The sequence below is a fragment of the Typopeltis vanoorti genome, chromosome 6 (genome assembly GCF_054136105.1).
Source record: "Typopeltis vanoorti isolate ZY-2024b chromosome 6, IOZ_Tvanoo_1.0, whole genome shotgun sequence".
In the NCBI taxonomy this organism is placed as follows: Eukaryota; Metazoa; Arthropoda; class Arachnida; order Uropygi; family Thelyphonidae; genus Typopeltis; species Typopeltis vanoorti.
Window position 1 is genome coordinate 75,129,126 of NC_143554.1, and position 26,574 is coordinate 75,155,699.

Genomic DNA, 26,574 nt, shown 5'->3' on the forward strand with positions numbered 1-26,574 from the left:
TGAGCTTAATATTTTTATTTGTTTTACGCACAATGAACTCAGTGATCATATGAAATTACAGAAAATTCTACATCAGATGTTATGCTAATATGAACAAGTAAATAAATTCTTAAGGGAAAAAAAAAATACTACTTCTAAAATTATTCAACTTGTCCATTTTCCCAAGATGTCGCCGTCACGAAACAGAAAATATTCCTGTGAAGAAAAAAAAAAAAAAAATTCAAAATTATAAACTTATCAAAGTGAGACAGTAAAGCACAAAACTAATAACCACTCAAGGATATAGAGATCTCAAAATAACCAATAAAAAAGTCTGCCTTGTCCATTGCTCTTTTGAAAGTGCAAATAAAATTTAAGCATGCCTGAATGACTTATTAATGACAAAATAAATTTTTCTGCAACATTAAGAAAATTGACCTAATCAAGTAAAGGTATAGGAAATTTTTTTCTGGCTTCAAAATGGCAGACTTTGAATGCATGATCATGTATATGACCTATTTGGCCAAATGAGTTTTGTTGTATTGATCACATCACATTGTACTGATAGCAATCAACCTCTAAAGGTCTGCACAACCCACAGGTTTTCACCAACTTACATGAACCATTATGGTTCATGTAATTCACAAGAAACGTTTTGGTTCTAGTTCATATAGACATAGATTTAATTTTCTGGCATGTCTTCAATTGACATTTATATCAACCATTCTTCCAAACCGGCTTATTAATTTGTTCGATTCTTGAAGTTTCTGGTATATATACCAATTACCTTGGGCCTCTCCTATATATAAAATCCACAAATCTTTGCACAAAATTTCCACTTTCCAGATACAAGTCAAGGGATGTGAAAAAAAAAAAAAAAAAAAAAAAAAAAAAAAAAAAAAAAAAAAAAAACTTGTGCCCTCTGTCAATGGAATGCAGGATTTTGGAGACATGACAGACAACTATGTAAGAAAAGAACAAAAAAAAGTTCTTTGTTAAAGATTTGGTATGGACAACCTGAAAGTGGACTAGGATTAAATTAACCATTTCATTAGGATAAGGAAGCCAAGCTAATACTACACTGATGGTGTAATCCTATGCAAATTATAGTACTCTGCTCTATACTCCCACTGACAGAAATCACAGGTCACTGCAAAGAGTGCCACAGTTGCCCTCAGTACATATGATTGTCTTTTGTTCTGAGACCATTTGATTCTCAAGCTTTGCTGAGAGCGTGTGCACACATTCAAAGTGCATTTGATAATGCTAGCATGAGCTGGTGAAATACTAGTATGTAAATAATTCACTCAATTAATAAATTTATGTCCATTCCAGTTCCATGTTTTTGTTCCAAAAACTTAAACACAAATCCCTGACAACTACAAAAATTTAAACATTGAAATAAGTCGCATTTGTTCAGGTCTTGCATTCTGATATTCAAAATCACATCTTGCAGGTGAGTGGGTCCTGGAAACCTAGAGGCAAGTACAAGGGATAGTGATCACATGCTGCTGAATGTAGCTTATGTTCTTCATCCTTAATAGGATGAAGGGGGAAATGGAGTTTATGTATACTGATGCCAGAAGTATTTGAAATAATAAAACAGAATTTTTGGTAATGGTTAGTCCCATTTGACCAAAAGTTATAGGCATTAGTGAGACTGAATAAGGATGATATAGTCATAGGGATAGAATGCAAGGAATAAAGTATTTTTAAGAGGACAGAGGGAACAGAATGGAAGGAGGGTTTTTCTAATGATAGCAGAACTGAAAGGATGCAGATAGCAAATTAATTTGAGGTTACCTGGTGGGAGATGGAATCCTACAGGATGAAGTATATAGCTGATTGCTGCTATAGGCTAGGATGATATGTGTGAATGTAGATGACATAGAGCAAATTAACTCAATGACTGCAGGTCTGAGCAATTTTTATGGGAATTTCAACTATGGGGACATAGATTGGAAGAGGAATGTCACAGAGAGGGAAGGAAGTGGAATTTATACGACTGCTAAGAGATAATTACCCAAGACAGCATTGAAATGAAGTTCAAGAGTACTGGATCTGGTCAGATCATCAGAGAATTTAGCAAATGACCAATCTAGTTATGCTGTTTCCAACTGGGAGAAAGCAATCATGTCCATCTTGACCTGGGAGATAGCCAGGAAGTGCTTATTCCCTTACACAAGCTGTTCACTTCTTGCTTGTCAGTGTTACAGCCATTACATGGCTATGGCGACATGACGTCATTTTATTATAGGGAGGTAGTATTATTTCCTTATGATAAGATCACATCCAGATCAAGCCAACCTGATTTTTTTTGGGGGGGGGGGCAGGAATAAAGAAACTTGGAGATGAGCAATGAAGACTATGGCAAAGTCTATGGAATATGAGAATAGACTAAAGGTCTGTGGGCTTCAAAAACTAGCTGATAGGCAGAAAAGAGTGAGCATAACAGAAGCATCTAAGTTATTAAATGGGACTTTATAGGACTGACAATGAACACAATTTTCAGTACATGGCAGAAAGGGAGGAAGAAAACAATAGGTCATCCCTGGAAAATTGTGTAAGAGTGTTTAAGCAAGGGTGTTAGAACTAGATTTTTTGCTTGGAGGATGGTGAATGGGTTGCCAAAAGTAGTTCTGAGTGCCTCATCAGATGACATAGGTATTGTGTGAATAATGGGTCTCCTGCAATGAGTCTTCTGATTCCATTAAAATGCGTATAATAAAAATAACCTTGGTCTTCCTGAGAAGTTGTTTTTTCTACCACTTTTTGCTATGCTCTGTGCTAAGCAGTCACCTTCTATTCTACATAAGTGGCAATACTACCTTAGATTAGTTCTACTAACATTAATGATGCATAGTTCTTTCTGATATTATATTCATAAACACGATTCTGTAACCAGTTCACACCTCTAATTTTCCCCAGAGCTCTTAGCTGTGATCTTCAGTTCTCCTGTTTTATTCCAACTTAGATCCATAAGGACTACTAATAATTGGAGTGCTTTGGCTCTTATTCCATATAAATTTAACTTTCTTTTGACCACGCCAACCTTGCAACCTTTACCTCATGTTCATTATTGAGAATGCAGTTCAGTGTTTTCATTATGATTTTTAATTTTTCTTTTTACAGCTGATTTCTGTACTTTGGTACAGTAGAAGTAGATGTTTGTTAAAGTAGATGACAATTTGGTTCAAGATCTGTAGCAAATTTATATACAATAACGTCACCTACACAAGGCAAACAGTTAACCTTAATATCTAGTAGTCGGATGCCAAGGAATTTCACTTGTCTTAAAGATCCATCTATTTTTCTGGTTAACACCACACAAATTTCGTGTTTTAAACAGGTTTTCCTTTGCAAATTATCGATTTTTTTTTTTTTTTTTGAAATCAAACAAAAACTTCAGTTCAGTAATGTCCATGATTTCTACACTTTTTGTCATGTCTTGACAACTCTCATTTGGCCTAATACAGCACTAGAAGTGGTAATTTTCTAACACTGAAATATTACTGATTTCTTCATAACTTGATATTTCTGAATTAGATTTCTCATTCATTATTCTAATTGTTTAGACAGACTTAAAATGAGAGCTTAAATCTTGGTTCTGTTATTGTAAAAATAATATATTTAATTATTTTCAAGTAATAAATCAAATCTACTGTTAATTTCTTCAGAGGAATGTTTTCATTGTTACTACCTCCCAAAAAATTTATCTTTAAATAAATACATTTTTCCAGAGTCAGGGAGCACTTCTAAAATTAATGCAACATTGATTTCATAGTTTTGTCAACTTTCTCAAGAGACTCCAATAAATTTAGCAATGGTTCCAATACATAACCACTGATTTCAGCTAAAGGAATTTAAACTATTGCTGATTGTAGACATTTAATGCTCTTTTTCTATTATTACAATATTGTTATGTTAATAATAATAAATATCTAAGTCATCAAATACTTAGTAAAATACCCTTCAACACTTTGTCTACGAGCCAATTATTCACCTTTTATCTGTGCTTTCGAATAACCCCCACCTAGGTGTTACATCCTGAATGAAGAACTTTATTAAAGAAACAATTCATTCAGGATTTAACAAGTCAGAAAAATCAACTTGTACTCGAGCAGAATAAAGTACTAACTGTAAATAGAAATACATTCAATTACTTTTCTTATGCTTGGAAGTTAGCAGATGTGGTTCCTATTTGTAAGATTGGTAAGGATCCACAGTTGCCACAAAGTTATAGTCCCATCAGTCTGATTTCCAATTTGGACAAAATTGCTGAAAAAGTCATCCTTTCCAAAATTCAAGTTTCTGTAAACAAGTTAAATATCCTTCCTACAGAGCAGTTTGGTTTTTGTAAACTCCACAGCACTACTCAACAAATCCATAGTCTAATTGAATACATTACCACCAGCTTCAACTGGCACCAATACACTGGAGCAGTTTTTCTTGACTTGCCTTCGACAAACTATGGCACTTTGGACTCCTATACAAGCTGATTTTAGCCGGCATTCCATTGGATCTGGTCCACCTCATAAAGTCCTTTCTTTCTGGAAGACCCATGCAAGTTAAACTAAATGGGACAGTATCTACCTAAAGAGAGCATCTTCCTATTTAACATCAAAATTCCCTGGAAAACAGAAGCCAAATATCTCTGTGTACTGCTGGATAGAAAACTAACATTCAGTCTGCATACAAAATCCTCATGTGCAAAGGAATCAAGTCATCACTCAGCTCTATCCTCTTATCAATAGGAACAGCAAAATATTAAAATCAAATTGCTCCTCTACCAGTTGATGATTCCTCCCTTTATCACTTATGCGTCCCCCCACCTGGAGCCATACTTTAGTAGATATAAGGATATTCTAAAATATCCTTAAACTGCAGAGACTGCAAAACAAATGCTTACGCATGATTTTAAATGCACCATGTTACATTAGAAATGTTCAACTTCATCGAGAATATCCATTATATCTACTCTTTCCTGCAATCTTTAGCAGTAAAGTACTAATCAAAATCGTCCTCACATTCAAATGAATTAGTTCAACAAATGGCAAATTATGATGAATCGGAATTATGCAAATATAGAAGACCTAAAGGTCATCCTAGTTCCCTTTAAGGATCTATAACTTGCCCAACTCGGGCTGAGCACGTAGCTCATAAATTTTTCCCTACAGAGTAACCTTATCAGATAGCAGGGATTATAAAAGCATTATGCTTCACCCTTATAGACAGTCACGTTCTTCGTGTATCACTTCTGGATCTATAAGATCTCAAATAAAGGTTGAAACTGGTCCGGGTAGTGGCTTTTCTCAATTACCCTTAGTATCCCATAATGCAAAGCACAGATCCTTACAGACATGTATAATGCCACTCATTATGTAATTCTAAGGCAAATGATGATCGCTTTATCTTATTACTTAAATGTGTCTTTTCATTGATAAAAAAAAAAAAAAAAAAAAAAAAAAAAAAAAAAAAAAAAGGAAACCTATAATAAACAAACAACAGACATTAACAAATAAAATTTGAAATTTAGCATACTGAAATAATTTCTGTAGAATTAGAACAATGCTAGCAATAAGCAATTTGGAAGACAGCATTGAAAATGGCAAACTGCCTATTGATCAGAATGTTAATCCAAGCTGATTCTTCTATCTCAATGGAAGTTTGTACAAGATTTAATTGTGACCACAAAATCTGAATATGAACTTTTTTCATAGCTGTTATTATACCTACTTTATTTTCCATCTCGATCTTTGTGCCTCCATATTCTGGCAGAAGCACATTATCTCCTTCTTTTACACTCACTGGAATAACTTCTCCTTTCTGAAAATAAAAGTTATATATGACTATTATATTTACATTTTTAAATGTCTTTATTAGAAAAAAAAAAAAAAAACATTTATATGGTATTCAAGTATAAATAGGAGGGGGGGGGGTTGAAAAGTTCTGATAAACACCTAGAACAAAAATGATATTAAAGCAACTGATATAACCACAAGAAAGAACATCTTTAAACCCTTTAACCACCATGTTTCATCAAATTGTAATTTTTTTTTTTTTAAAGGATATATGAGAAGACATGTCAGAGGTTTTGAAGAAATTCAAAAACAGAGATGCAAGCCGTCAAGTTTTTGGTGAAAAGTCTGCAATTGAGATTCATCAAACTTTGTGCGAGACTTTAGGGGACTGTGCCCTAGCATATCCAGCAGTGGGCAGCGAAGTTTTAAACTGGGTATCCTGAGACAACAGATGCCTCCAGGTCTGGAAGGCCTTCCACAGCGATGACAGCTGAAAACATCGATGCAGTGCGTGCCATGATCTTTGATGATAAATGAATACCATCCAAAAACATTGCAAAGACTGGGGATATCCAGAAAAGGAGTTGGGGTCATTATCTACCAACATCTGGACATGCCAAAACTCTCTGTGAAGTGGGTCCCCAATGTTCAAATGCCAACCAAAAGAGAGAACATGTGCTGTCATCTTAAGGGATTTTGGGAAATCAGATGCAAATTTTTTGGCCATATTGCGACTGTTGATTAAACATGGTTTTATCACTATGACCTAGAGACCAAACAACAGTCAATGGAGTGCAGACACAAAAGGTTCTTACCATTGTCGTTTGGGATATGGATGGTGTAATCCTTACCAAGTACCTCAAAAAAGGTGAACTGTTACAGCAACAGTTTATTCAACAAGCTCTGAAGGGAAAATGCCACAGGAAACTGAGCAGAGGCATGTTGCTTTTGCAGAACATCCCATCTGCTCACAAAACCAAACAGACAATACACAAATTAAGCTTTCAATGTCTGCTCACCCATCATATTCACCAGACCTGGTCCGATCTATTTCCTATTCTCACATTTAAAGAAACATTTGAAAGGAACAAAAGATGAAGTCATATCTGCAGCTGAGAACTGGTTTGTGCAACAAGGGGGAATGACTATTTCCCTCAGATGATTGCAAATGATGCAGCAGTGTTGTAACAAGTGATACAACAATTCATTGGGAATATGTAGATTAATGTGCAAGTTACATGGTTCTACCTCAATTCCTTCATGGTACCCCCCCCCCCGTTAATGTATCTCTCTTATCGACCAATTTTTACATGATTTTTACAAAATGATTCATTTTGGCATATATCTGTACTACACTGCATTTCTATTACTAAGTGACAATAGTATAGATAGAACAGTATAAATAATTTAAAAAACCTGCCCTTCTTCCCTTAGGAATACCAGATTCCATGAACTTCAGACTTCTGGATATATACCACTACAATAGTAGAGTAGCATGGTTATAATTACAGCCAAAGCAACTACAGTTATTAGACATGTCACAGGTGATGTTCTAATTTGCACAACTTTTTTTAATTGAAAAAATGATGAAACAAGAGTCTTGTTTAAGCTTTCTGATATGATAATATTCACTTATACACAGGATGAGCATAATTTTAAAAGCATGCTTGATAAAGGATGGCAATAGTGATATACTAACCAAATTAACTGTACCAGGACCTACAGCAACAACAGTTGCACTATTAACTTTTGCTTGGGCTTTTTCAGGTATCATAATACCACCTTTTGTTTTAGTTTCTGGTATAAATCTTTCTACAAGAACTCTATCCAGTAGAGGTATCAAGCGCTTTCCAATGGCAGCCTAAAAAATAAAAAAGTAAAAATTGTTTGTGAAAATTAGTTGATTTTGGGATCTATAAACAAATCTGCTTATTATAGTGATATTTGTAAAAAAAAAGCATAACACATTGCTACTATTGAATCAGTGTGTGCAAAATGTAGACAGAAAGCTTGCCTGCAAGCTTTCTGTCTACATTTACATATACTCTCACTATGAATTTGGGTGCAGATACTAACAGAATGGCAACGGTAGTGGGTATAAATGATCTGAGAGACAACATATGACATGTCAGAGATAGATATAGAATTAAAAAAAAGGAGAAAGACATAATGTGTTGTTAAGGTTTGATAATCCTGATATGGAAACAGCACAGATTATGAATGATATAACCAGAATGGTGCAAGGAAGGAGTTGGAGTGTAATGGGTGTTTGCATACATAATTAATTGGGACAAAAATTCATGGGAAGCAAATTTTACAATTGGCAGGCAGTGGGCCTTAAAACTGTTGCTATTTATTATAATGATATTGCAGACAGTGCTTTAAAGAGCATGTAATACATATTGCAGGCAAAGGTTGGTCGATTGGTAGAGCCTCTGCTACTAATGGCTCAGTTAAGTAAGTTTGAGCGCAGTTAGTAGTTGGAAGGGGACCAATCGTTCGATGCTGTTGGCACACTCTCCCTCGATGAGTCTTTGGACTCCCTGGAGGTGTCAAATAATAATAATAATAATAATATTGATGAATTTTCTTTTTTCAAGAAAATAGATATGTTAAATATAACTGCATATTTGTAAATTATAGTTTAAAAAAATATATATATATATATATATATATATATATATATATATATATATATATATAAATGTAAAATGTATTTTTCTGGAAACCTGAGCAAAGAAAAAAAAGTTAACCATCCATTGAATTTTAATAATAATAATAATTATAATTATTACATGACACCTCCAGGGAGTCCAAAGACTCATTGAAGGAGGGCACCTAGTCTACAGCTCTCCATCTTCACCACCCACATCAATGCCATCTACTGCTGAACCACCAACACTAGTATTTTCACAATCACAAACACCCATGCCCACAGCAGGATTCGAACCTGCAGCCTTTTGGCTGGAGAGCAGATATGCTAACCACTCAACCAACCAGGCTGTGTGTGTCAAAAATGAAAAAAATTGTGAAATCAGCATGTCAAGTAGCCTGGTGACTTTTTCATCTTGTTCAATGAGTTTTGTTTTTGTTTGAAATATTTTGCAGATGTGAATGAAAAATTTGCCTTTAATAATAAAAAATCATTCACATGTTCTGAAATCCCAAAACATACATCTGTATGCATTACCACCCCCCAGTTTTCCTTGCATCTTTTCCACTATGGTGCTACCTGCATATCTAGTAAAAAGATAAAAATTGAAGATTTGCTCTTTCTTGGTAAGAAAGGGCAAATCTTCATTATTTTATACATCTGTGCTTATTTTAAATATAATACATCATTATATGACTAATATAACTGTGAATCAAGTGCAATGAACAACAGCCACAAAAATAATCCTCTTATCAGGTGGTCTGTTAGTTAAAACAAAAGATCACTACCAGTAGCCCAAAGGTGCATGTCGCCTCTGAAGTTATTTTTCACTTTTAAATTTGGATCACATTTAATACTCTATAACATAAAGTATAATAATTTCAACTTTAGTTTCAAAATAAAAACAAATCAATCCAAAGTTTAAAAATACTTTAAGGAATGTAAAAATGAAAGAGACTCAGTGCAATTATTGTAAAAAAAAAAATTTCATGTAAACAATCTAACATTAGCGGACTGATAACACATTTAGAATGTTTGTAACAATTACATGTTATAAGAAATGCAATGGAAATAATTAACTTCAAAGAAGTTGAAAATAGAATTATTTATTTTTGAATTCAATTTTAAACTTTTGTGAAACAGGAAAGTGAGATTGTATCTCAATTCCAACAAGTGTCAATTTTTCTTTCAATATCCAAATCAATTTCAAAGCAGAATTACATATTATCAAAAACCAGTCATATATCTTCAAGTTAAATTGAGACTTCCATGAACATAAAAAAGGGAAAATATCAAAAATTAAAGAATTAGTAGAATCTAACCACTGTTTTAGTTTATTGTACATATTAGTGGGATCAAAAGACATTATCTGGTAAGCTGCAGGATCTTTTAAATTTTTTCAGTTGTTATATCATTCATAATGAATCATTATATGATAATTATATTATAATGCAACATTATTTATCAGTTTTCCACTTTCATTCCATCTGACTATTATCTGGAACAGATTTCTTCACAAAGTACAGACAAATCGGCCTTTCAGAACACACACAATTTACAGACAAAAAATACTAGTTGTGGTGGGCGGTAGATGGCGTTGATGGAGATGATTCGTAGTAGAGGGTCGGTGTAGTGGTTGAGACAGTTGTAGGTATTCTCCCGCGATGAGTCTTCGGACTCCTTGGAGGTATCAGGAATAATAATAATATTTCAAAATTGACTTATTTCAAGAAAAATATCAATAAGTTCCTTCTCACTTGTCTACATGTAGCACCAAAGTGCTATAGATTATACAACTTCCTGTGGGAAAATGATAAAAAAATAAATAAATAAAATAACAATAATAAAAAGCATACCAGTCAATTCTTATCACTGTTGATATTTTTTAATGAAATCTATTCTGAACGTTACATATTCTTAGTACTGAGACCATAACTTTGTCCAAGTTTCCCTTGTCTTTCCTCCAACTACAATCGACCTTATGTTCTTTGGCACTACAGTTCTGCCAAATGGAATTTTCTAAACATCTGTTCTAACCAAATACATGAAAAAAAATTCTTGCTAGGTACCCTTATTCCACTTCAAATTCATGATTAAATTTTTGTCCTACAAGTATGCAAAGGCAAGTCAAGAAAAAAAAAAAAAAAATGAGCATATCACAAGTGACTTAAGGCAAAAATACCAGCTTTGTAAAATCAGTTTTACTTTCATATTTTGTTTATTCCAAAAACATCTTCCAAATGAATGTATATCACAGAAGTTTATAAGAAAAAACTCACTATAAGCATCATTTGATCTTCTGTCAGAAAGGAATCAGGAACATCTCAAACAGCTTGTATACCCACAAATTTTCTGTCCTTCCAACTTTCCAGAATAATACTAACCTTCACCTTCTTTATTATATTTCACTCATCCAGCCCTTTACAGAATGAAAGCAAACTATATTTCACCCATTTCAAAAAGAGGATGATAAAAATTAAGCAAATGACTGTCCCACTGGCCTTAACATCGAATTTCTTTAAAACCCACCGATTAATCTGTGACCACCAGCATGGATTCTTCCACTTCTAGCAAATATTACTTACCTTTTTTAAATATTACTTGCCACGAAAAATATGGAGAATTCTGTATGGTCCTGAAAATTATGGAACCAGATTATAAAAAATGAAACATGTGTATGGCAATCATGACATCATTTTAACAGCTCCTTTAAGCTGTTATTTCTCAGTTCGAAAACTGAGCAAGATGAAGCATACTACCCAATGTAGTAATAAACTAGAAAAATATTTTTATAGTTAGCTGTTATAGTTATATTTCACATGGACAACAAAACCAGAAACTTGACATGTTTATTAACTGCTACTTTAGCTGATACTCAATTCATATCTGATATAATTTCTACTCGGTAACATCTTTGCAAATTTTAAAACAGCAACTTCATTCATGTACTTTTATGCCTAATATGCAATACTGATAAACTGTATTTCACATATTAAATGCTTTCGTTATTTCCCACATTTCTTCTGAATCAAATGCTTAGATAATTGCAAATCTTCACATTTTCCCCATCAGATTTCTAAGTGCTTGCTTAGAATTCTGATTATTAATCTTTTCATATTGTCATTACAAAATATGAAGACAGATTTTATTATTACATAAGGATTTTCAAAACAGATTTTATAGCCAAATGAACTGAGTGGTGCCTAATAGCATTAAAGATTCTCAGATACCCTTATTTTTTTTTTAATTTACAAAATTTAAAAAATGATGGATGATAAAAGGACCAAAGTTTAGGAAATCAAGGTGGATGGTGTACCACAGCATAATACAAAGTTCAAACATCAGCCCACAAGTAATGCGCACTGGTCAGCTGTTTCCAGTGTGATGAAGCTATCAAAAGTGGAATGGGGAGAGCTAGGGAAATGTAAATTGCAAGTATAGTGGATAAAAAACACTTTGCAGATGCATGGGGGGGGGGGGGCTGCAGTTAATGCAGCAACTGAAATCTGCCTCACACTCTTGAGCTGTCATTTTAAAATTATAGTACAGTATATATTTGTTCCCCAAAAAATATCCAGAAAAAGAATTAAAAATTTTCTGGATTTACTTATTTTAATGAGCACAACAGAATGGTCACTAACTGATTAATTGAAGCCAAAAAAATGTTCAGTGGGCATGAGTACTAGTCTCTATCCTCCTCCCAATTTATTTATCTAAACTTTTATGTTATGTTGCTAATGCTACATAGATGATGCTTTTAAAGAATACGTATAAGGTTAAAAGTATTATGTAACATTAGCAACATAACAGTTTAGATAAATTAAGGGAGAGGGATGTATCCATGCTCACTTAGACACCACAAACTTTCTTTTCTTTTTTTTACAAAAATATATAAATACAACTGTTTTAATACATACAAATACAATTAAACTTTAATAAAAAAAAAAAAATTATTTTTTGGGAACCTGCTAAAAAAAATAAAATAAAATAAAAATAAAGCATGTGAATGGAAAAAGTTTCCAAAACAGCTACATGTTTAGCCCTTTCAGTTTGCTCTATGATATGGAGTTTAACTTTGAAATTTGTAAACTTTACAGATACGCTAGTTTTGCTTGGAAAAGTACATCATTTTTATATGCATTCAAAAAACAGTAACGTGGATGACATGGCATGGTAGATATGATAATGTAAAACAGCCGATACACATTATATTACACTTATTCATAACTGCTTCAAATTTTCACACATGCTGACCTGTTGCCTATGGTAAGTATATCTACTCTTCAACCATGAGTCTGCAAGTTTGAATCCTGCTGTGGACAGTGATGCCTGTGATTGTCTTTAGGTAGGAGATGAATATCACCTCCCAGTGTGAGACCACTTATCTAAGGTCTAAAGTAGCCTGAACAAAGTTTTGAACTATTAAAAAATCAAAAATAGAAAAATTCTTACCCCACTTACAGTACCAATGTACTATAGACTTGCAGACATTTTGTGAGCAGAGTCACATAAAAACATATAAACTACCTACTCACTTATGTAGCTATTTATGCTAAAAATATTCAAGATTTGTTATATTTTTTAACAGTAAATTCTACACCTCATTCATTTTTGAAATTATTTCTTTAAAACCTTTTTCAGAGGAAAAAAAAAAAAGTAGTTCTGTGAAATTGCCTTAAGAGTTAGCCAAAGTATAGAATGAGCAGTGAAGATCTGTGAAATTTATAGTAGCGCGAATTGATGTATTTAGGGTAAAGGGGTGATTCAGTGGAGAGAAAGAATCATGCAGAGGCATCTATATAAAAGGAAACTGCCTGTAAAAGGTTAAGTTTACAACAGAAAAGAGAGATGCAATCACTGCAAAGATATTTATGGTGTAAAGTGTAAAAATCATTATTATTATTGCAGAGGCAACTCCATGGAGTCGTCTAGGGAGGCCTATTGCCACCTGCCAACTTATATGTAGAAAAATTTGAGGAAGTAACTAATAGCACAGGTGATCTTAAAACCACATATCCAGTGGAAAAATGTCAATGACATTTTTATAATTTGGAAACATATCCACAAAGAACTTGAAGATTTTTTATTTTGTATATTTCCTGAATAAGTGCCATCTGAAAATCAAATTCACATCAGAAATAGAAAAGGACTGAAAATTCCTAGACATCTTTATCAACAAAAACATCACTGAAGGATTATTGTTAGAAGTCTAAAGGTAAGAAACACACAGACAGGTACTTACAGACAAGCTCATTCCATCATCATATGTTCACTAGACATCCACAGATGCCATATGGTCACTCCACACACACACACATGCACGCACCCCATCCATCTCACTGATGGTCCACCCCCTTCCCTTCCTCTTTTTCCAGGAACTTTACCTTCTATTACTGTTCTGAGAAGTCCTCATTCCATCCTTTCAATGTGTCCAAAATATTTTAACTTTTTTTTTTTTTTTGTCAGTATCCTTAAAGAGCCTTAAAGTTCTATTGATCTTTTCTAACACCCATTCACTTGTACACCTTTCAGTAACACCACATCTCAAAAGCAGCTATCCTTTTCTTATCTGACTTCTTTAGGTTCCAAGTCTCACATCCATAAGTAGCTATTGGAAAAATAACGCATCCTTCCAGATTGTAAACAAGTCTCTGACTATTGTTTTAGCCATTCTTAATCTTCTTCTGAACAACAATTTTTCACATTAATAATGGATCTCAGGTACTCAAACTTGCTGACTTCAATTCTTTCTCCATTAAGGTACTTGTTTCTCAAGAGTTTCCATGTTTGTATTTCCTTTGAGAACCATAATCTTTGTCTTGCTAGGATTAAGTTGAAGTCCTCTGTTATTACTGATCTTGTTTACTTTATCAAGAATTTGTCCTAGTTCTTTCTTGTCATTACAGAGGAGTACATTGCCATCCGCATACCTCAGATTACTGATCAATCTACCACCTATCATAATTCCTGCTTTGAGCTTATCCAATGCTTCACGTGCGATGTCCTTTGCATATATACTAAACTAGTAAGGAGAAAGTAAACATCCTTGCCTAATTCCTTTTCCAACCTGAAACCAATCAGTTAACCCAACACCTGTTCTTACTGTGGCTTCTTGCACTCTGTACAAGTTGACTATCAACCTGATACTGTGTTGAGGAAAACCCATTATTCTCATTACTTGCCACAATTTCACATGCTCAACACAGTCAAAAGCTTTAGAGCAGTCTAAGAAACACATTACCAGAGGGAGTCTAAATTCTTTATATTTTTCTATGATCTGTCTAAGGCAAAGGATCTGATCTCTAGTTCCCTTACCTTTCCTAAAACCTGCTTGTTCATCAAGCATCTCTGCCTCAATCCTATTTAGTATGATCTTCAATAAAATTTTGCTTTCATGAGATATTAAATTAATAGTTCTTGGAAGCCTTCATATCCCCCTTCTTATGTAGCATGAAAACTGACTTTTTCTAGTCTCTAGACAATGATACTGTCTCCCATATCCTTGTAATCAATCTATGAAACACTCTTATCCTTCCATTCCTTGTGGCCTTAATAACTCCGCTGAGATTCCATCTGCGCCTGGGGCCTTATTCCTGTTAAGCTGCTTAACTGCTCTTTCCACTTCATGCCTAAGCGGAGGAGGTTCCAAATCAAAATTTTCCTGTTGAGAGAGAGCTCCTCCAAATTTTCTTTATCCACTTTATTGTACAGTTCCTCACAGTATTGTTTCCATCTGTTTTTGAAAGATTTGGGCTTAAACTTGAGCTTTAGGTCATGAACTAAATAAAAACATCCTTTTATAATTGTGCTTCTTCATCAGGAACTCTACCACTTCACATTTATTAGTACAAAACTTTTCTTGTCCTGCTTGATGGCTCTTCTGACTTCTCTATGTAATCTCTTATATTCTTCAGTCGCTGATATCCATGGGTCTCTTGGTCTTCCTTATTGGACCAAGATACTTCTTGCTGTATCCTGTATTATCACCTTGAATCCTTTCCAAAGCATTTCTGGTGAGTTCTCCCTCACTGGTCTCCAAAAGATCATCCAACAAGGTTAACTGTTTCTTCTGTGAATCCACTAGGAATTACTCTAACATCCAATCTAGCGAGATGTGCCTGACTTGGAAGTCTTTAGAGTCTTAGTCTAACTTTGGCTCTTATTAGTTGATGGTCTGTACCACATTCTGCTCCAGGACAAGTATGCACATCAGTGATGTTTGTTTTCCACCGCTGGAGAATCGGGATGTAATCAATCTGGTGGCTTGGCCTATCAATGTTACATATCCAAGTATAGGTCCATCGTGGGTGTTTCTGGAAGCAGGTATTGGTAATAACTAAATCTGTTAACATGGGCAAATTCCAAGTCTTTCACCACAGGCATTATGTTCGCTGAGACCAAACATGCACACTCTGGCCTAACTCTTATACATGTTTAAGTTAAGGGATATTACATCCCATATAGTTTCTTAGCCGAATAAGAAACTCAAAGAGTTTCATGCCGAATATAGTAGAAACTATATATAAAGTTTGGCGATTCCAAGCGTAAGCAAATACCTGGATACTGCAGCAACTGACCCTTAAGGTAGTGCAAGCTGAGGCAACTCATGTCTAATATCTAATAACTCTTATACTCTTTCCTACTTTTGCATCTAAGTCCCTTAAGATGTAAAGTATGTCTCTCCTTGGTAGGCAGTGCAAAAGTTTGTAAGTTTTCATAGAATTCCTCACTCTTTCTTCACCAGGCCTATCCATCTCAGGTGAATAAACTACCATGATTGATACATTGGTATGCTGAGCCTTAAGCCTAATAGAAATTATCCTATCATTAAAGGGTTATAACCAAGAAGGCAAGCTTCTTGCTTGAGCTATCTTCAGTATCACAGCTATCCCATGATGCTTTGAGTTACTACCTGAGTAAACTAGCTTACCATCCTGTCTTTTGAAGCGACCTTCTCCATTTCATGTGGTTTCTCTATAATTCCCAGGATGTTAATTTGATACCTATCCATCTCTTTACAATCTCAAGAGTACCCATCTGTAGACCCCCCCCCCAAACATTCCATGTATCTATGTAAAATTCCCTTCTAAAATTAATCCTACTATACCCTCTGTGTTCCTCATTCACAATATCACCGACTTTTGTTGGAGTCTGTAACATACTTCTCGAACAAGACCCTCTGCCTAAGCCCTGATTGTGGCTCTGATTATTCTGCACGACAACCGATGCAGCATGAGATGTATTATAAGGCACTCTCAACAAAAATTAGGCATCATACAAATCTTAAAAAATAGAGCTCTAAATACACTCAAAAATGATAAAATTAAAAGAAAAGAAATTCAAATCCTATTTAATCAGCTCTTTCAAAACGCATACTAAAAAAGTATTACAGAAACTTATTTTCTGATGAACCATCCCATGATAACCCAGAAAGGAATTATAAAAGCATAGTATCAATACCATATTGGCAATACATTAAGAAAAATAGCCCAAATATTAAAATCAGTCAACAGCAGAATGGATTTCAAACCAGTTAACATCTTACAAAGCTTCCTATAGTTCTCTAAAGATAAAGCTCGATTTTATAAACGCAGTGGTTCTTAACCTTTTAGTAATTGCAGCCTCTAGTTTGTAGTAACATAATATCATTATTACAGAAATCTACTTAAATGTATTTTAATGAGACCTCTGTTGTTCAACACTCTCGACTAATTTGTCTATTCTTGCTTCAGTTGTGTTACTCAATGCTATTTGTGCAGGAGTCTATTGAGTCAATTTCGTTGTTTTGTTTTAATATTTACCATTGTGGCAAATCCCCTTTCACATAAATATGTAGAAACAAAAGGCAACAGATTTTGAATGCCAATGGTAAACAGGTGCAGATATTCCCTCTGGATATGTATCCAAAATTAGACCAAACTTTTCTTCTTGAAAACAGCGATCAGACTTAAATCCTTTGTCAATTCCAGTGGTGTGTCATCAACAGCTGATGACACATTGGTATTTTTGCAGTTATTATATGGATCTTGATTCCACAATTTTCTACAATCAAGTTCATTATTTGGAAAATAATATAATTATTTAATAAATAATAGTTCGATAAAATATTTATCGAACTTTTCAATTAACCTCTGGAGATGACATAATTAAAAAATTTATGTGTACTTTATCAAATTTAAATTGTAATCTGAAATCATTTTTGAATAGTTTGGAAATGTTTCAAAAACACCTGAATATACTATTTGAATCCATCTATACAGTTTTATTTTCATTGCCTCTATTTTAACTAGCATAGCAAAAATGTTAAACTGGTTTCCTTGTAAAGATAAATTTAACTGATTTAAAATAGAGAAAATATCTGCCAAATATGAAAGTTTTACAATCCAATTTTTGTCATCAAAATGCATTCTTACTAGTATTGTTTAAAACTTCAGAGAATCACATCTATTACATGTTTAGTAGGCAGATGTCATGACTTGCAGTGTTGCCAGCAGTGAAAAGTCGACTTGTGCCACTGCCACAAAAGAAACTGCTGCATTAAACTGCACAATTCAGATTACTAATACAAAACAATACAAGTTTGAAACAAAGTAAAATGAAGAGCAAAAAATAATTATTTTAAAAGATTTCAAAATTTCCAACAAACTAGAAACGTTCTATAAATTTTCCATGCTCCCCAGTTAAGAATCATTGCCCTAAGGCATACAAGATTCCACGTGTTCTTGTGGAAAGATGTACGTAGGTTAAGCACTTGAAGTTTTCAAATGCATAAAAAGAACATTAAGCAATGTTGGAAAACAAAAAGTGGACTCAGCACACATTCTCAAAAAAAAACCACATAAATTGCCACTCATCTAAGTAAGGCATCCACATCCATGCCTTACTTTACCAAATTTTTAGAAGAAAATTATTTTGACAGATTAAGGAATTTTCCCGTGGTCATTCCATCAAAAAGGTACAATAAACAGAAACAAAAGACTGATCCTTCATCAGTAATTAATGCATGTAACATTTAAAGCTTCTGTTATGTCAGCAATCCCATACAGAGTTAGCACAATGTATAGACTACACATAATATGCCTGATGATATATGATTAAACTATCACTTTACTCTTTTCAATTTATAAAAATAGCAGTTGTTGGGAAAAGTTTGTTTACTTATGTTAAATAACTTCCTGAAGATACTATCAGCCACACAGCTAGCCAAGCATTTTGAAGAAATACATCTAGTATTAATAAAAAAAAAAAAAAATGTCCGAGTTAAAACCTGGTTATATATATTATACATTCTGATGATCCTTTTAGCTGCTTTTGCAATATGCTCTCTAAACCTCAACTCTCTATCTACCAACACAACAAAGCCAGTTTTTTTTTTTGTTTTTTTTTGGGAGGGGGACACATTCCCACAGTACAGATTAAACAGTAGTGGTCCTAGCACTGAACTTTGCAACACAACACTCGTCACCAGCTTTTGCTTGGATTCTGCTTCTGTGTCCAGCAGCCACTCTCTTATGCACATAACTAGTGTCATATTCATCATCACTTGTACTAATTAGCATAACAAGAATTCCATGTAGTATTCAGTCAAATGCCTTTTCAAAATCATTGTTTAGTCACTTCCTTTATCCAACTCAGCTGTCACTGCATTATACAAAGTTAGTATATTACTAAGGCATGACCCATCCTTCACAAAGCCATGTTGCCTCTCAGAGTATCATATTCCTATCCACCCATTCCCAAGCTGAGATACTGACTGGTCAATAATTGTGTTACTGTGGTCTTAGAGCATCTCTTATACATAATTATTTTGTCCTCTTTCCACTCCCTGTGAACTCAGAGCTGAGACTTAAAAAGTCTAATCAGAGACATTGCCAATTCCCTTGCACATTCTCTCAAATCGCAAGCTGATATCCCATCTAATCCCACAGCTGTATTCACATTGAGATTCTGCAATATCCAAAAAACCACCAATTCATCTGCCTCTGTTACTCAAGAATCTGTACAAGCTCGCCCAGCGCAGGCTTTTACAAACATCTATGTTCACGGTAGGATTAGAGTCTCTCTGGCTAAGCTTTGGCCAAATGCCATGGGAAAAGGTTTGGAAAAAATAAAGTGGCTACTCTTGATATCTGCAAGGTATCTGATCAGACACATAAATAAACATAAATTAATATTTTCTTTGGTCACACATTACATTTCATAGTGGACTTGGTCCATATCCTCAAACTTTGTAACTAAAATAACACAGGGCTTTGTTCTTTCACTTATTCTCTTCTTGTATAGTGATGACCATCAGCCAACTGCAAATACAATTCACAGTTTTCCAATAACACACAAGCTCTTCTCATTTGTCGAACCTTGAATTGCACAATCACAATACTTCTCTAAAAGCAGCAACTTCTACTGAATAGGGAGTTGAAGTTCAGAAGAAATACTGCATTCCCTGAGTGCTGAAAAAGCACTAATAAGGCAGTTATTTATATATAAAGCTTTGGTATGAATGTGTCTGAATTTGGTTGCCTAGGTTTCTTAGTGATGAGGAAATAGCAGAGAGGTTCCAGTGACATGCAATGTCAGGTTTATGGAATTTTTGCAGGTTTTTGCAGGTTACAAAAAATGGATGATAAGCTGAAGTTAGGGGGGATACGATAGAAACATACAAGTTGCTGAAAAAGTTTTATCCAATAGATGCAGGAAATATTTTCCGATACAGGCTAGGAGGATGGAACATCAGAGATGGTTATGTATGTACTATCAGAGAATGAGTGTAGCAAGAAGTACTCTCATTATATGAGATCTTTAAAGAATCTAAGGACTCATTGTGGGAGTCTACACCACACCTCTACACTACTTAGTCCCTACATGCTATACCATCTATTGCCCACTAACAGCATTTTTGTCTGTTAAATACATGCATTTTCAGGCCAATTCACCTATGGCGTACATGGTGTGAAAAAAAAATTGATACCCCCACTGTCCAATATGAGATCAGTTAATTCACCATCTACTGAAAATGCAAATATAAGGATTCCTCTTATGAGAATTGAATTTAGGTCTTTTCCAATCAAAGGGTGTAATGACCCATCATTCTTCCAATTGTACCCCCCTCTCAGTGCAGCATCAGTTCGCAGGTAGAGGGGGACCTCCGTGTGATGGTACTGGCTCTTTTCATTGTTCCTCTTTTTCTTTACTTTTCTTCCTGTATTCTTTGTTCAACTTTTCACAAGTCATTTTTTATGAAAGTGCTAGCACTTTACAAGAGAGAGAGAGAGAGAGAGAGAGGAATAAAATTTTTAGTTATTAAGCCAAGCCATATATGCTCAAGCAGACTGCATGATGTTTTGATCCTTCTACAAAGAATTAATTTGTCCAAAGACATTTGACTCATTTTGTTTGTATGTAGATACTGCACTGGTTAACTAAATTTTTGTACATATATATTATTTACTAATTTCTCTTTGTTTATGTACTATTATCCTTTGTTGTAATTTTGATGTGATGATGTTTGCAACACAAAAATTCTCTGAAATGGATGTGCTTTTTCATAGTATCGTCTTTGGATGAGATAACAAAGAAATCTTTCCCACCCCACACTCTTTGTTTCTTTCCTTCTTGTACATTTTATCCTATATTTTCTCTATTTAACCTCGCATTTTTAATATTCAGAGATGTTAAATAATCCTCATTAACAATTAAGATGTGCAGGATAAAGCTTGTCGCTAGGTCATTACAACAAATCACAACCCTTCACTTAATTCACATCAGAATAAAATAGCTTCTATACTATAATGATGAAATTTATTTGAGTACACAGACCCTGTGAGGACCTAACTGTGAATTAATCTATAGCTAGCCTTTAAAAAATAGCTTAGAGGCGAGCTGAAATTACTTAATATCAAAGCTAGAAAATGTTAACTATGAAAATGGCGTAAGATTTTTTCTGTACTGGAGTATAAATGTACTTGATTATTTAAGAAATAATATTATTATTATTCGTGACACCTCCAAGGAGTCCGAAGACTCATCGCGGGAGGACACCCACTGTACAACTCTCCATCTCCACTACTACAAAGAACCTCTACTACCAAGATTATGTTGAAAAATAAAAATAATTTTGAAATTATAAATTCGTTTTTTTCATTTTTAGGGCGAGAACTTTCCAGTCCACCTTCGTAAGTTGGCGAGGGGGTTGTTACTAGATTAATATCATTAACCAAGCATTTCTATGGAATCTATCAATATGGGGAAATACACAATAACTATCACACATTTTAATAAAATGTGCATTTTACATAAAAACCTATTGCACATCTCAGTACCCCGAGAGTGCTAAGGTTAGATAGTCAGAGAATCTGTTCTAGAAATTATGCATCATATTTTTTAGTCATCAATAAAAATGGTGGTCTCACACTGAGTGATGAATATCATCTAGTATCTGAAAGGCTTGAGTGCTTCTATAGTGCAGTTGGTTGGCTTATTGGTGCAAGAAATAGCAAAGGTTACAGCAATACATAAATAGTCAAAGATAAACTAATAAACAATATGCATATACACAGAGGCATAGCTAGGGAGGAGAGGTCCACTCTAGGCGGCACTTTGAACCTTTTTTAACTGTTGCAGTTAATTCTAAAATACAGTCTCGAGAACTCATTCCCAAATATTGTAATACTACTGCGAATTTTCCTCACAATTGCTGTAAGTGTTGCTAATTGTGAAAGGAGTTTTTCTAAATAAAACTGATTAAAAATTACCTACATTACTATGAAATAGACTTCGCCAATGTAATTGACGATTTTGCTAACAGAAAAGCAAGAAAAATAACATTTTAGAATGTTGAAATTAAAGTTTTACTTCAAAACTAAACATAGTATTTTAATTTATTTCTCTATACGTCGTTTTGACTTTTTTTTTGTAGTATTTTTGGAGTGTATTGAGAGGGGCGGCAAAAGCTCTAGCAACACCACTGCATGTACAAAAACCAAGTCAAGCAATGATGGGGCGCTCTACCACTTTCTCCATTACACGCATAACGGTACTGACTTGATGGGTGAAGCATAAATGCTTTTCATATTCCCCTCCATCTGAAAAGGAAAGTTCTTTGGGTGGAGAATTATTGAGCTTTAAGCTCGCCTTGAAAGGGCAGTGAGGTTAACTCTGTTCAGCTGAGCACAGAATTGACTTCGGTCTCTTGTATTTGCAGAAATCTGCTTCATTATAGTCTGAAGCTTGCTTGATCAGCGGGTTCGGATGATTAATTGTCTTATTGAAGAACTTTTCAGCTAGGTCATGAAGAAGAGTTGTGATGTAGGGAATGCTGACGTCTCTGTGGATTTGGGAGTTTCTGATAAACCATGGAGCATCTAAACTCATTCTCAGACATTTGTTTTGTATTCTCTGCAGCTTCTGAATATTTGTCTTCGAAGTGTGACTCCACGCAGGAGATGCATAAGTTATGACTGGGCGTATTACCATCTTGTATATGAGCAGTTTGTTCTAAGTATCTAATTTACTTTTTCTGTTGATCATGGGGTATAGCTGCGCTATTGCTTTAGACGTCTTTGAACTTATGTGTTCTATATGGTTGGTGAATTGTAGTTTTTTATCCAGAATTACTCCAAGATATTTGACTGTATTCTGCCATGGGACTTTAACACCTAATAAATGTATATCTTCCTTAATTTGAGGCTTTTTTCTAGTGAACACTATGGCTGAGCTCTTCTGTGGATTGGTTTGAATTCTCCAGTCCATAAGCCATCTTTCCAGCGTGTGAATGCTGCTTTGGAGTCTCTTAATAGCCAGTTTTGGGCTGAGAGATCTGGCTAATAATGCAGTGTCATCAGCATATAATGCAGTGATTGTTGAGCTTGGGTTTTGAGGGATATCAGCAATATAGATAGAAAACAGCAAGGGGGCCAAGAGTGAGCCCTGCGGTACTCCTGCCAGAACCTTGCGTCTGGTTGATAGTTTCATTTATTTTGACTTGCATGTATCTGTCTCTGAGGTAAGAGTGAATTATTTTAACTAGATTAATAGGTATATTGAATGTGATGAGTTTGTAGAGAAGACCTTGATGCCACACCTTATCAAAAGCCTTTGCAGCATCTAAAAATACTGCAGCTGTATGAAGATTCCGGTTGAAGCCTTCGGAAATGTATTCGATCAGCCTGTGGATCTGCTGAACGGTAGAATGGTTTTTTCTGAATCCAAATTGCTCATTTGGGATTATATGTAGTTGGTCCGTTTGTGATTGAAGTCTAGTAAGGACTACTTTTTCTGCAATCTTTCCAAGGTTAGACAGAAGACTGATAGGTCTGTAGTTTTCAGGGAGTTGAGCGTTTTTTCCCATCTTTTTGATTGGTGTGACATCTGCTATTTTCCATGTTAAAGGGAAATACTGGAATCTGAGGATGGCATTAATTATGCTGACTAGATGTACAATGGCTTTTCTGGGGAGTAGTTTAGTTATTCTGTTAGTAATTCCATCTGGGCCTGGAGCTTTATTGTTGTTCAGGTGGGTTATAATGTTTATAACTTCTGTTGGAGAAGTGGGTGTGAGAGATTCTAGATCATCTTTTTGTTCTATTATTGCCTGCCTAACTCAGCAGTGAATCTTGTAGATAAGATTGATGTTCAAATTTTCATACGAGGGGGTTGCATTGACTTTCCAAGCTGTCGGCTAGAGCCTCTGCTTTTTCCCCATCATTGTGAGCTATTCCTTTCAAGGTTTGAATTGGGGGTAAAAGTTGTCTTTTGGTGCAGAAGGTTCGCAGAAACTTCCATATGGAGTTGTCCTCAGGGTTTAATTTTGTTAGCTTAGATTCCCACTCCCGGTTTCGATGTGTCTGGAGGGCTTCACGTACTTGTTTGTTTAATTTGTTCAAATTTGCTTTATCTTGAGGAGCTCTTGTGTTATGATACCGCTTTCTAGCTTTGTTTTTCAGTCTAATTAAATCCATAATTTTCTCGGGGATCCGTCCACTAGGGTGAAAAACTGTGGTTTGGGTAACTGCCTTTATTGCATTTTTGATTTGATTGGTAAAGTTGATTGCAGCCATTTCTATCTCCTTTTTAGTATGAATAGTAGGGACTTGGCCAATGTGATCAGGTAAGATTCTGGCAAGTTTGTCCCAAGATATGAAAGAGTGGGGAGGGGAGAATTGTTCTTGTGTACCAAGTTTAAGCAGAATAGGGTTATTCTGATGAAAGTTCATTTATTGCTTCCAGCTGGTATTGGTATCTGATGTTTTTGAGGACAACTATGTCAAGTACATCTGAACTTCCAGTTGAGCTATATCATTGATTGTGGAGCTATGCCAGGCTGTATGTTTGGCATTAAAGTCACCAGCCATGATGATGGAGTTGGAGAAGCCGAGAATGGGGTCCAAATCGGATACCAGCAATGGAATGCTGGGTGGATTATATACAGCGTAGATTTTGATATTGCCAGCGTTGTTGGTATTAACTTCAATGCCTGTCATCTCTAGGTTCTTGGTTTGGGGATTGGTCATAACATTGTGGCTTAGATAGTTTTTAATGTATATAGCTGTTCCTCCTCCACTTCCGGTTAGTCTATTTGTTTTGTACATAGTATAGTTCCGTAATTTGGGATTATTAGCTGGCCTGAGATGTGTTTCGTTTACCAGTATTATGCCTGTGAGAGAACTCTTGTAGTTCTAGGGTTTTATTGCTGAGTCCGTTGGCATTCCATGCCATGATCATGAGAGAGAGTTGGGATGGAATTTTCTTCTATTCATTGTTGAGGGCTGTCAGAATTGAGTGGGTACCTTGTAGGAATCTTTTCGTGGAGGATGGTGAAGGATTCGTCAAACTGAATTCTTGTAACATGGTAGCTAGTGAGGCAGTTAGTGCTGAAGTTAGATTTGAGCCTATATGGTCATGAGATGGAGTAGCCTTTGTTCGTGCTGCCTCTGCATAAGTTTTAGGCATTTGTTTCCTTTCTTGAGTTGTTGGGCTACTGATAGTTTGGGGTGGGGTGCGATTAGCACGGCTGGCTTGAGTATCGCTGAATTCTCCATTACACACACCCGCACTATCTAATCTGTATCACAATGCCATCTACCATTCGGTACATCTATTTTGTCTGAATTTCATGTTTTTCGGCCGATTTACCTCTATGCAGGATTAAAAACGTGTTACCTCCGAAAGAGATCGGCTAATCCCCGACCCCTCCCCTTCAACTGAAAAACTCATCACAAGGAGAATCGAATTCGGTCTTTTCCAATGGATGTGGGACATTCGATTTCTTCGTTCTTCCAATTGCGCTATGTATGCGCTTATCTAATTTCAAATTGAACCCGCGTTGTTGCTTGAGATAAGCTGAATTAATACAGAGGCAACTAAGGCCATTCGATCAGTATCTGTTAACTGTATGTGAATGGCTATTTGAAGTAATAAAAACCATTCTACCTCTATGAAAAGGCAGACGAAAAGCTAAGCTTGCCTCCAGGAAGGATTGGAACCCCATCTTTCCTGTTTTCGACTACCCCATTTTTTTGCTGCTATAATGCGATTTTATTTTTAATATTAAATAAAAATAAACAGAGTGGAAAACTATTACTGAAAATTAATATAACCACCAATTTAGGTTTCCGATGAACACAAGGAATATTTCACGAACTCAAAACTTTTCTATAATCTTCCATAGTTATTTTGCTGCATCCCCCCTCCAACAAAATATAATGGTAACTAGCAAGAAGGGACGAAATTGCGTCATTTCAAATTTCACCGTATGAATGTAATACAGTACTTACCATGTTTATTTTAGATGTTGAGGAATTTAGAACTAAATTTACTATACTTGGTCTGAAAACAATAAAAATCAGATTAATCGTTCACTACTTTCCTGAAATACAACTATAACCAAACAACTCTGGTAAGATGGCCTCAATCGACCGATGTCAAGAGCTCTTCCCGCTACAGATTACAGCATGCATCGCACATGTGTCGTTCAGAGCAACTACGCATGTGCCGTAGAAATTTCTAGAAAAGGCCCTAACTTGGCTAGCAAATATAGTTTATTATATATGATAATATTTATTTGAAAAACTTAACGAAGAAACTATTAAAACACGAGATAAAATTAAAATAGAAAGATATCTTATAACGTTTACATATATCAAA

The 26,574-nt window shown here is 34.9% G+C and overlaps 1 protein-coding gene across 1 annotated transcript; it reads right to left on the reverse strand.

The window, feature by feature from the left end:
• On the reverse strand, positions 1–26,383 carry LOC150105585 (10 kDa heat shock protein, mitochondrial-like). Its single transcript, XM_090394929.1, has 4 exons — positions 26,205–26,383; positions 7,480–7,641; positions 5,716–5,805; positions 1–195 (listed from the first exon to the last, which is right to left on the reverse strand). The coding sequence occupies exons 1-4, from the start codon at positions 26,205–26,207 to the stop codon at positions 145–147; spliced, it is 306 nt and encodes a 101-aa protein (XP_090251055.1). The 5' UTR covers positions 26,208–26,383; the 3' UTR covers positions 1–144.
• Positions 26,384–26,574: the final 191 nt, after the last annotated feature.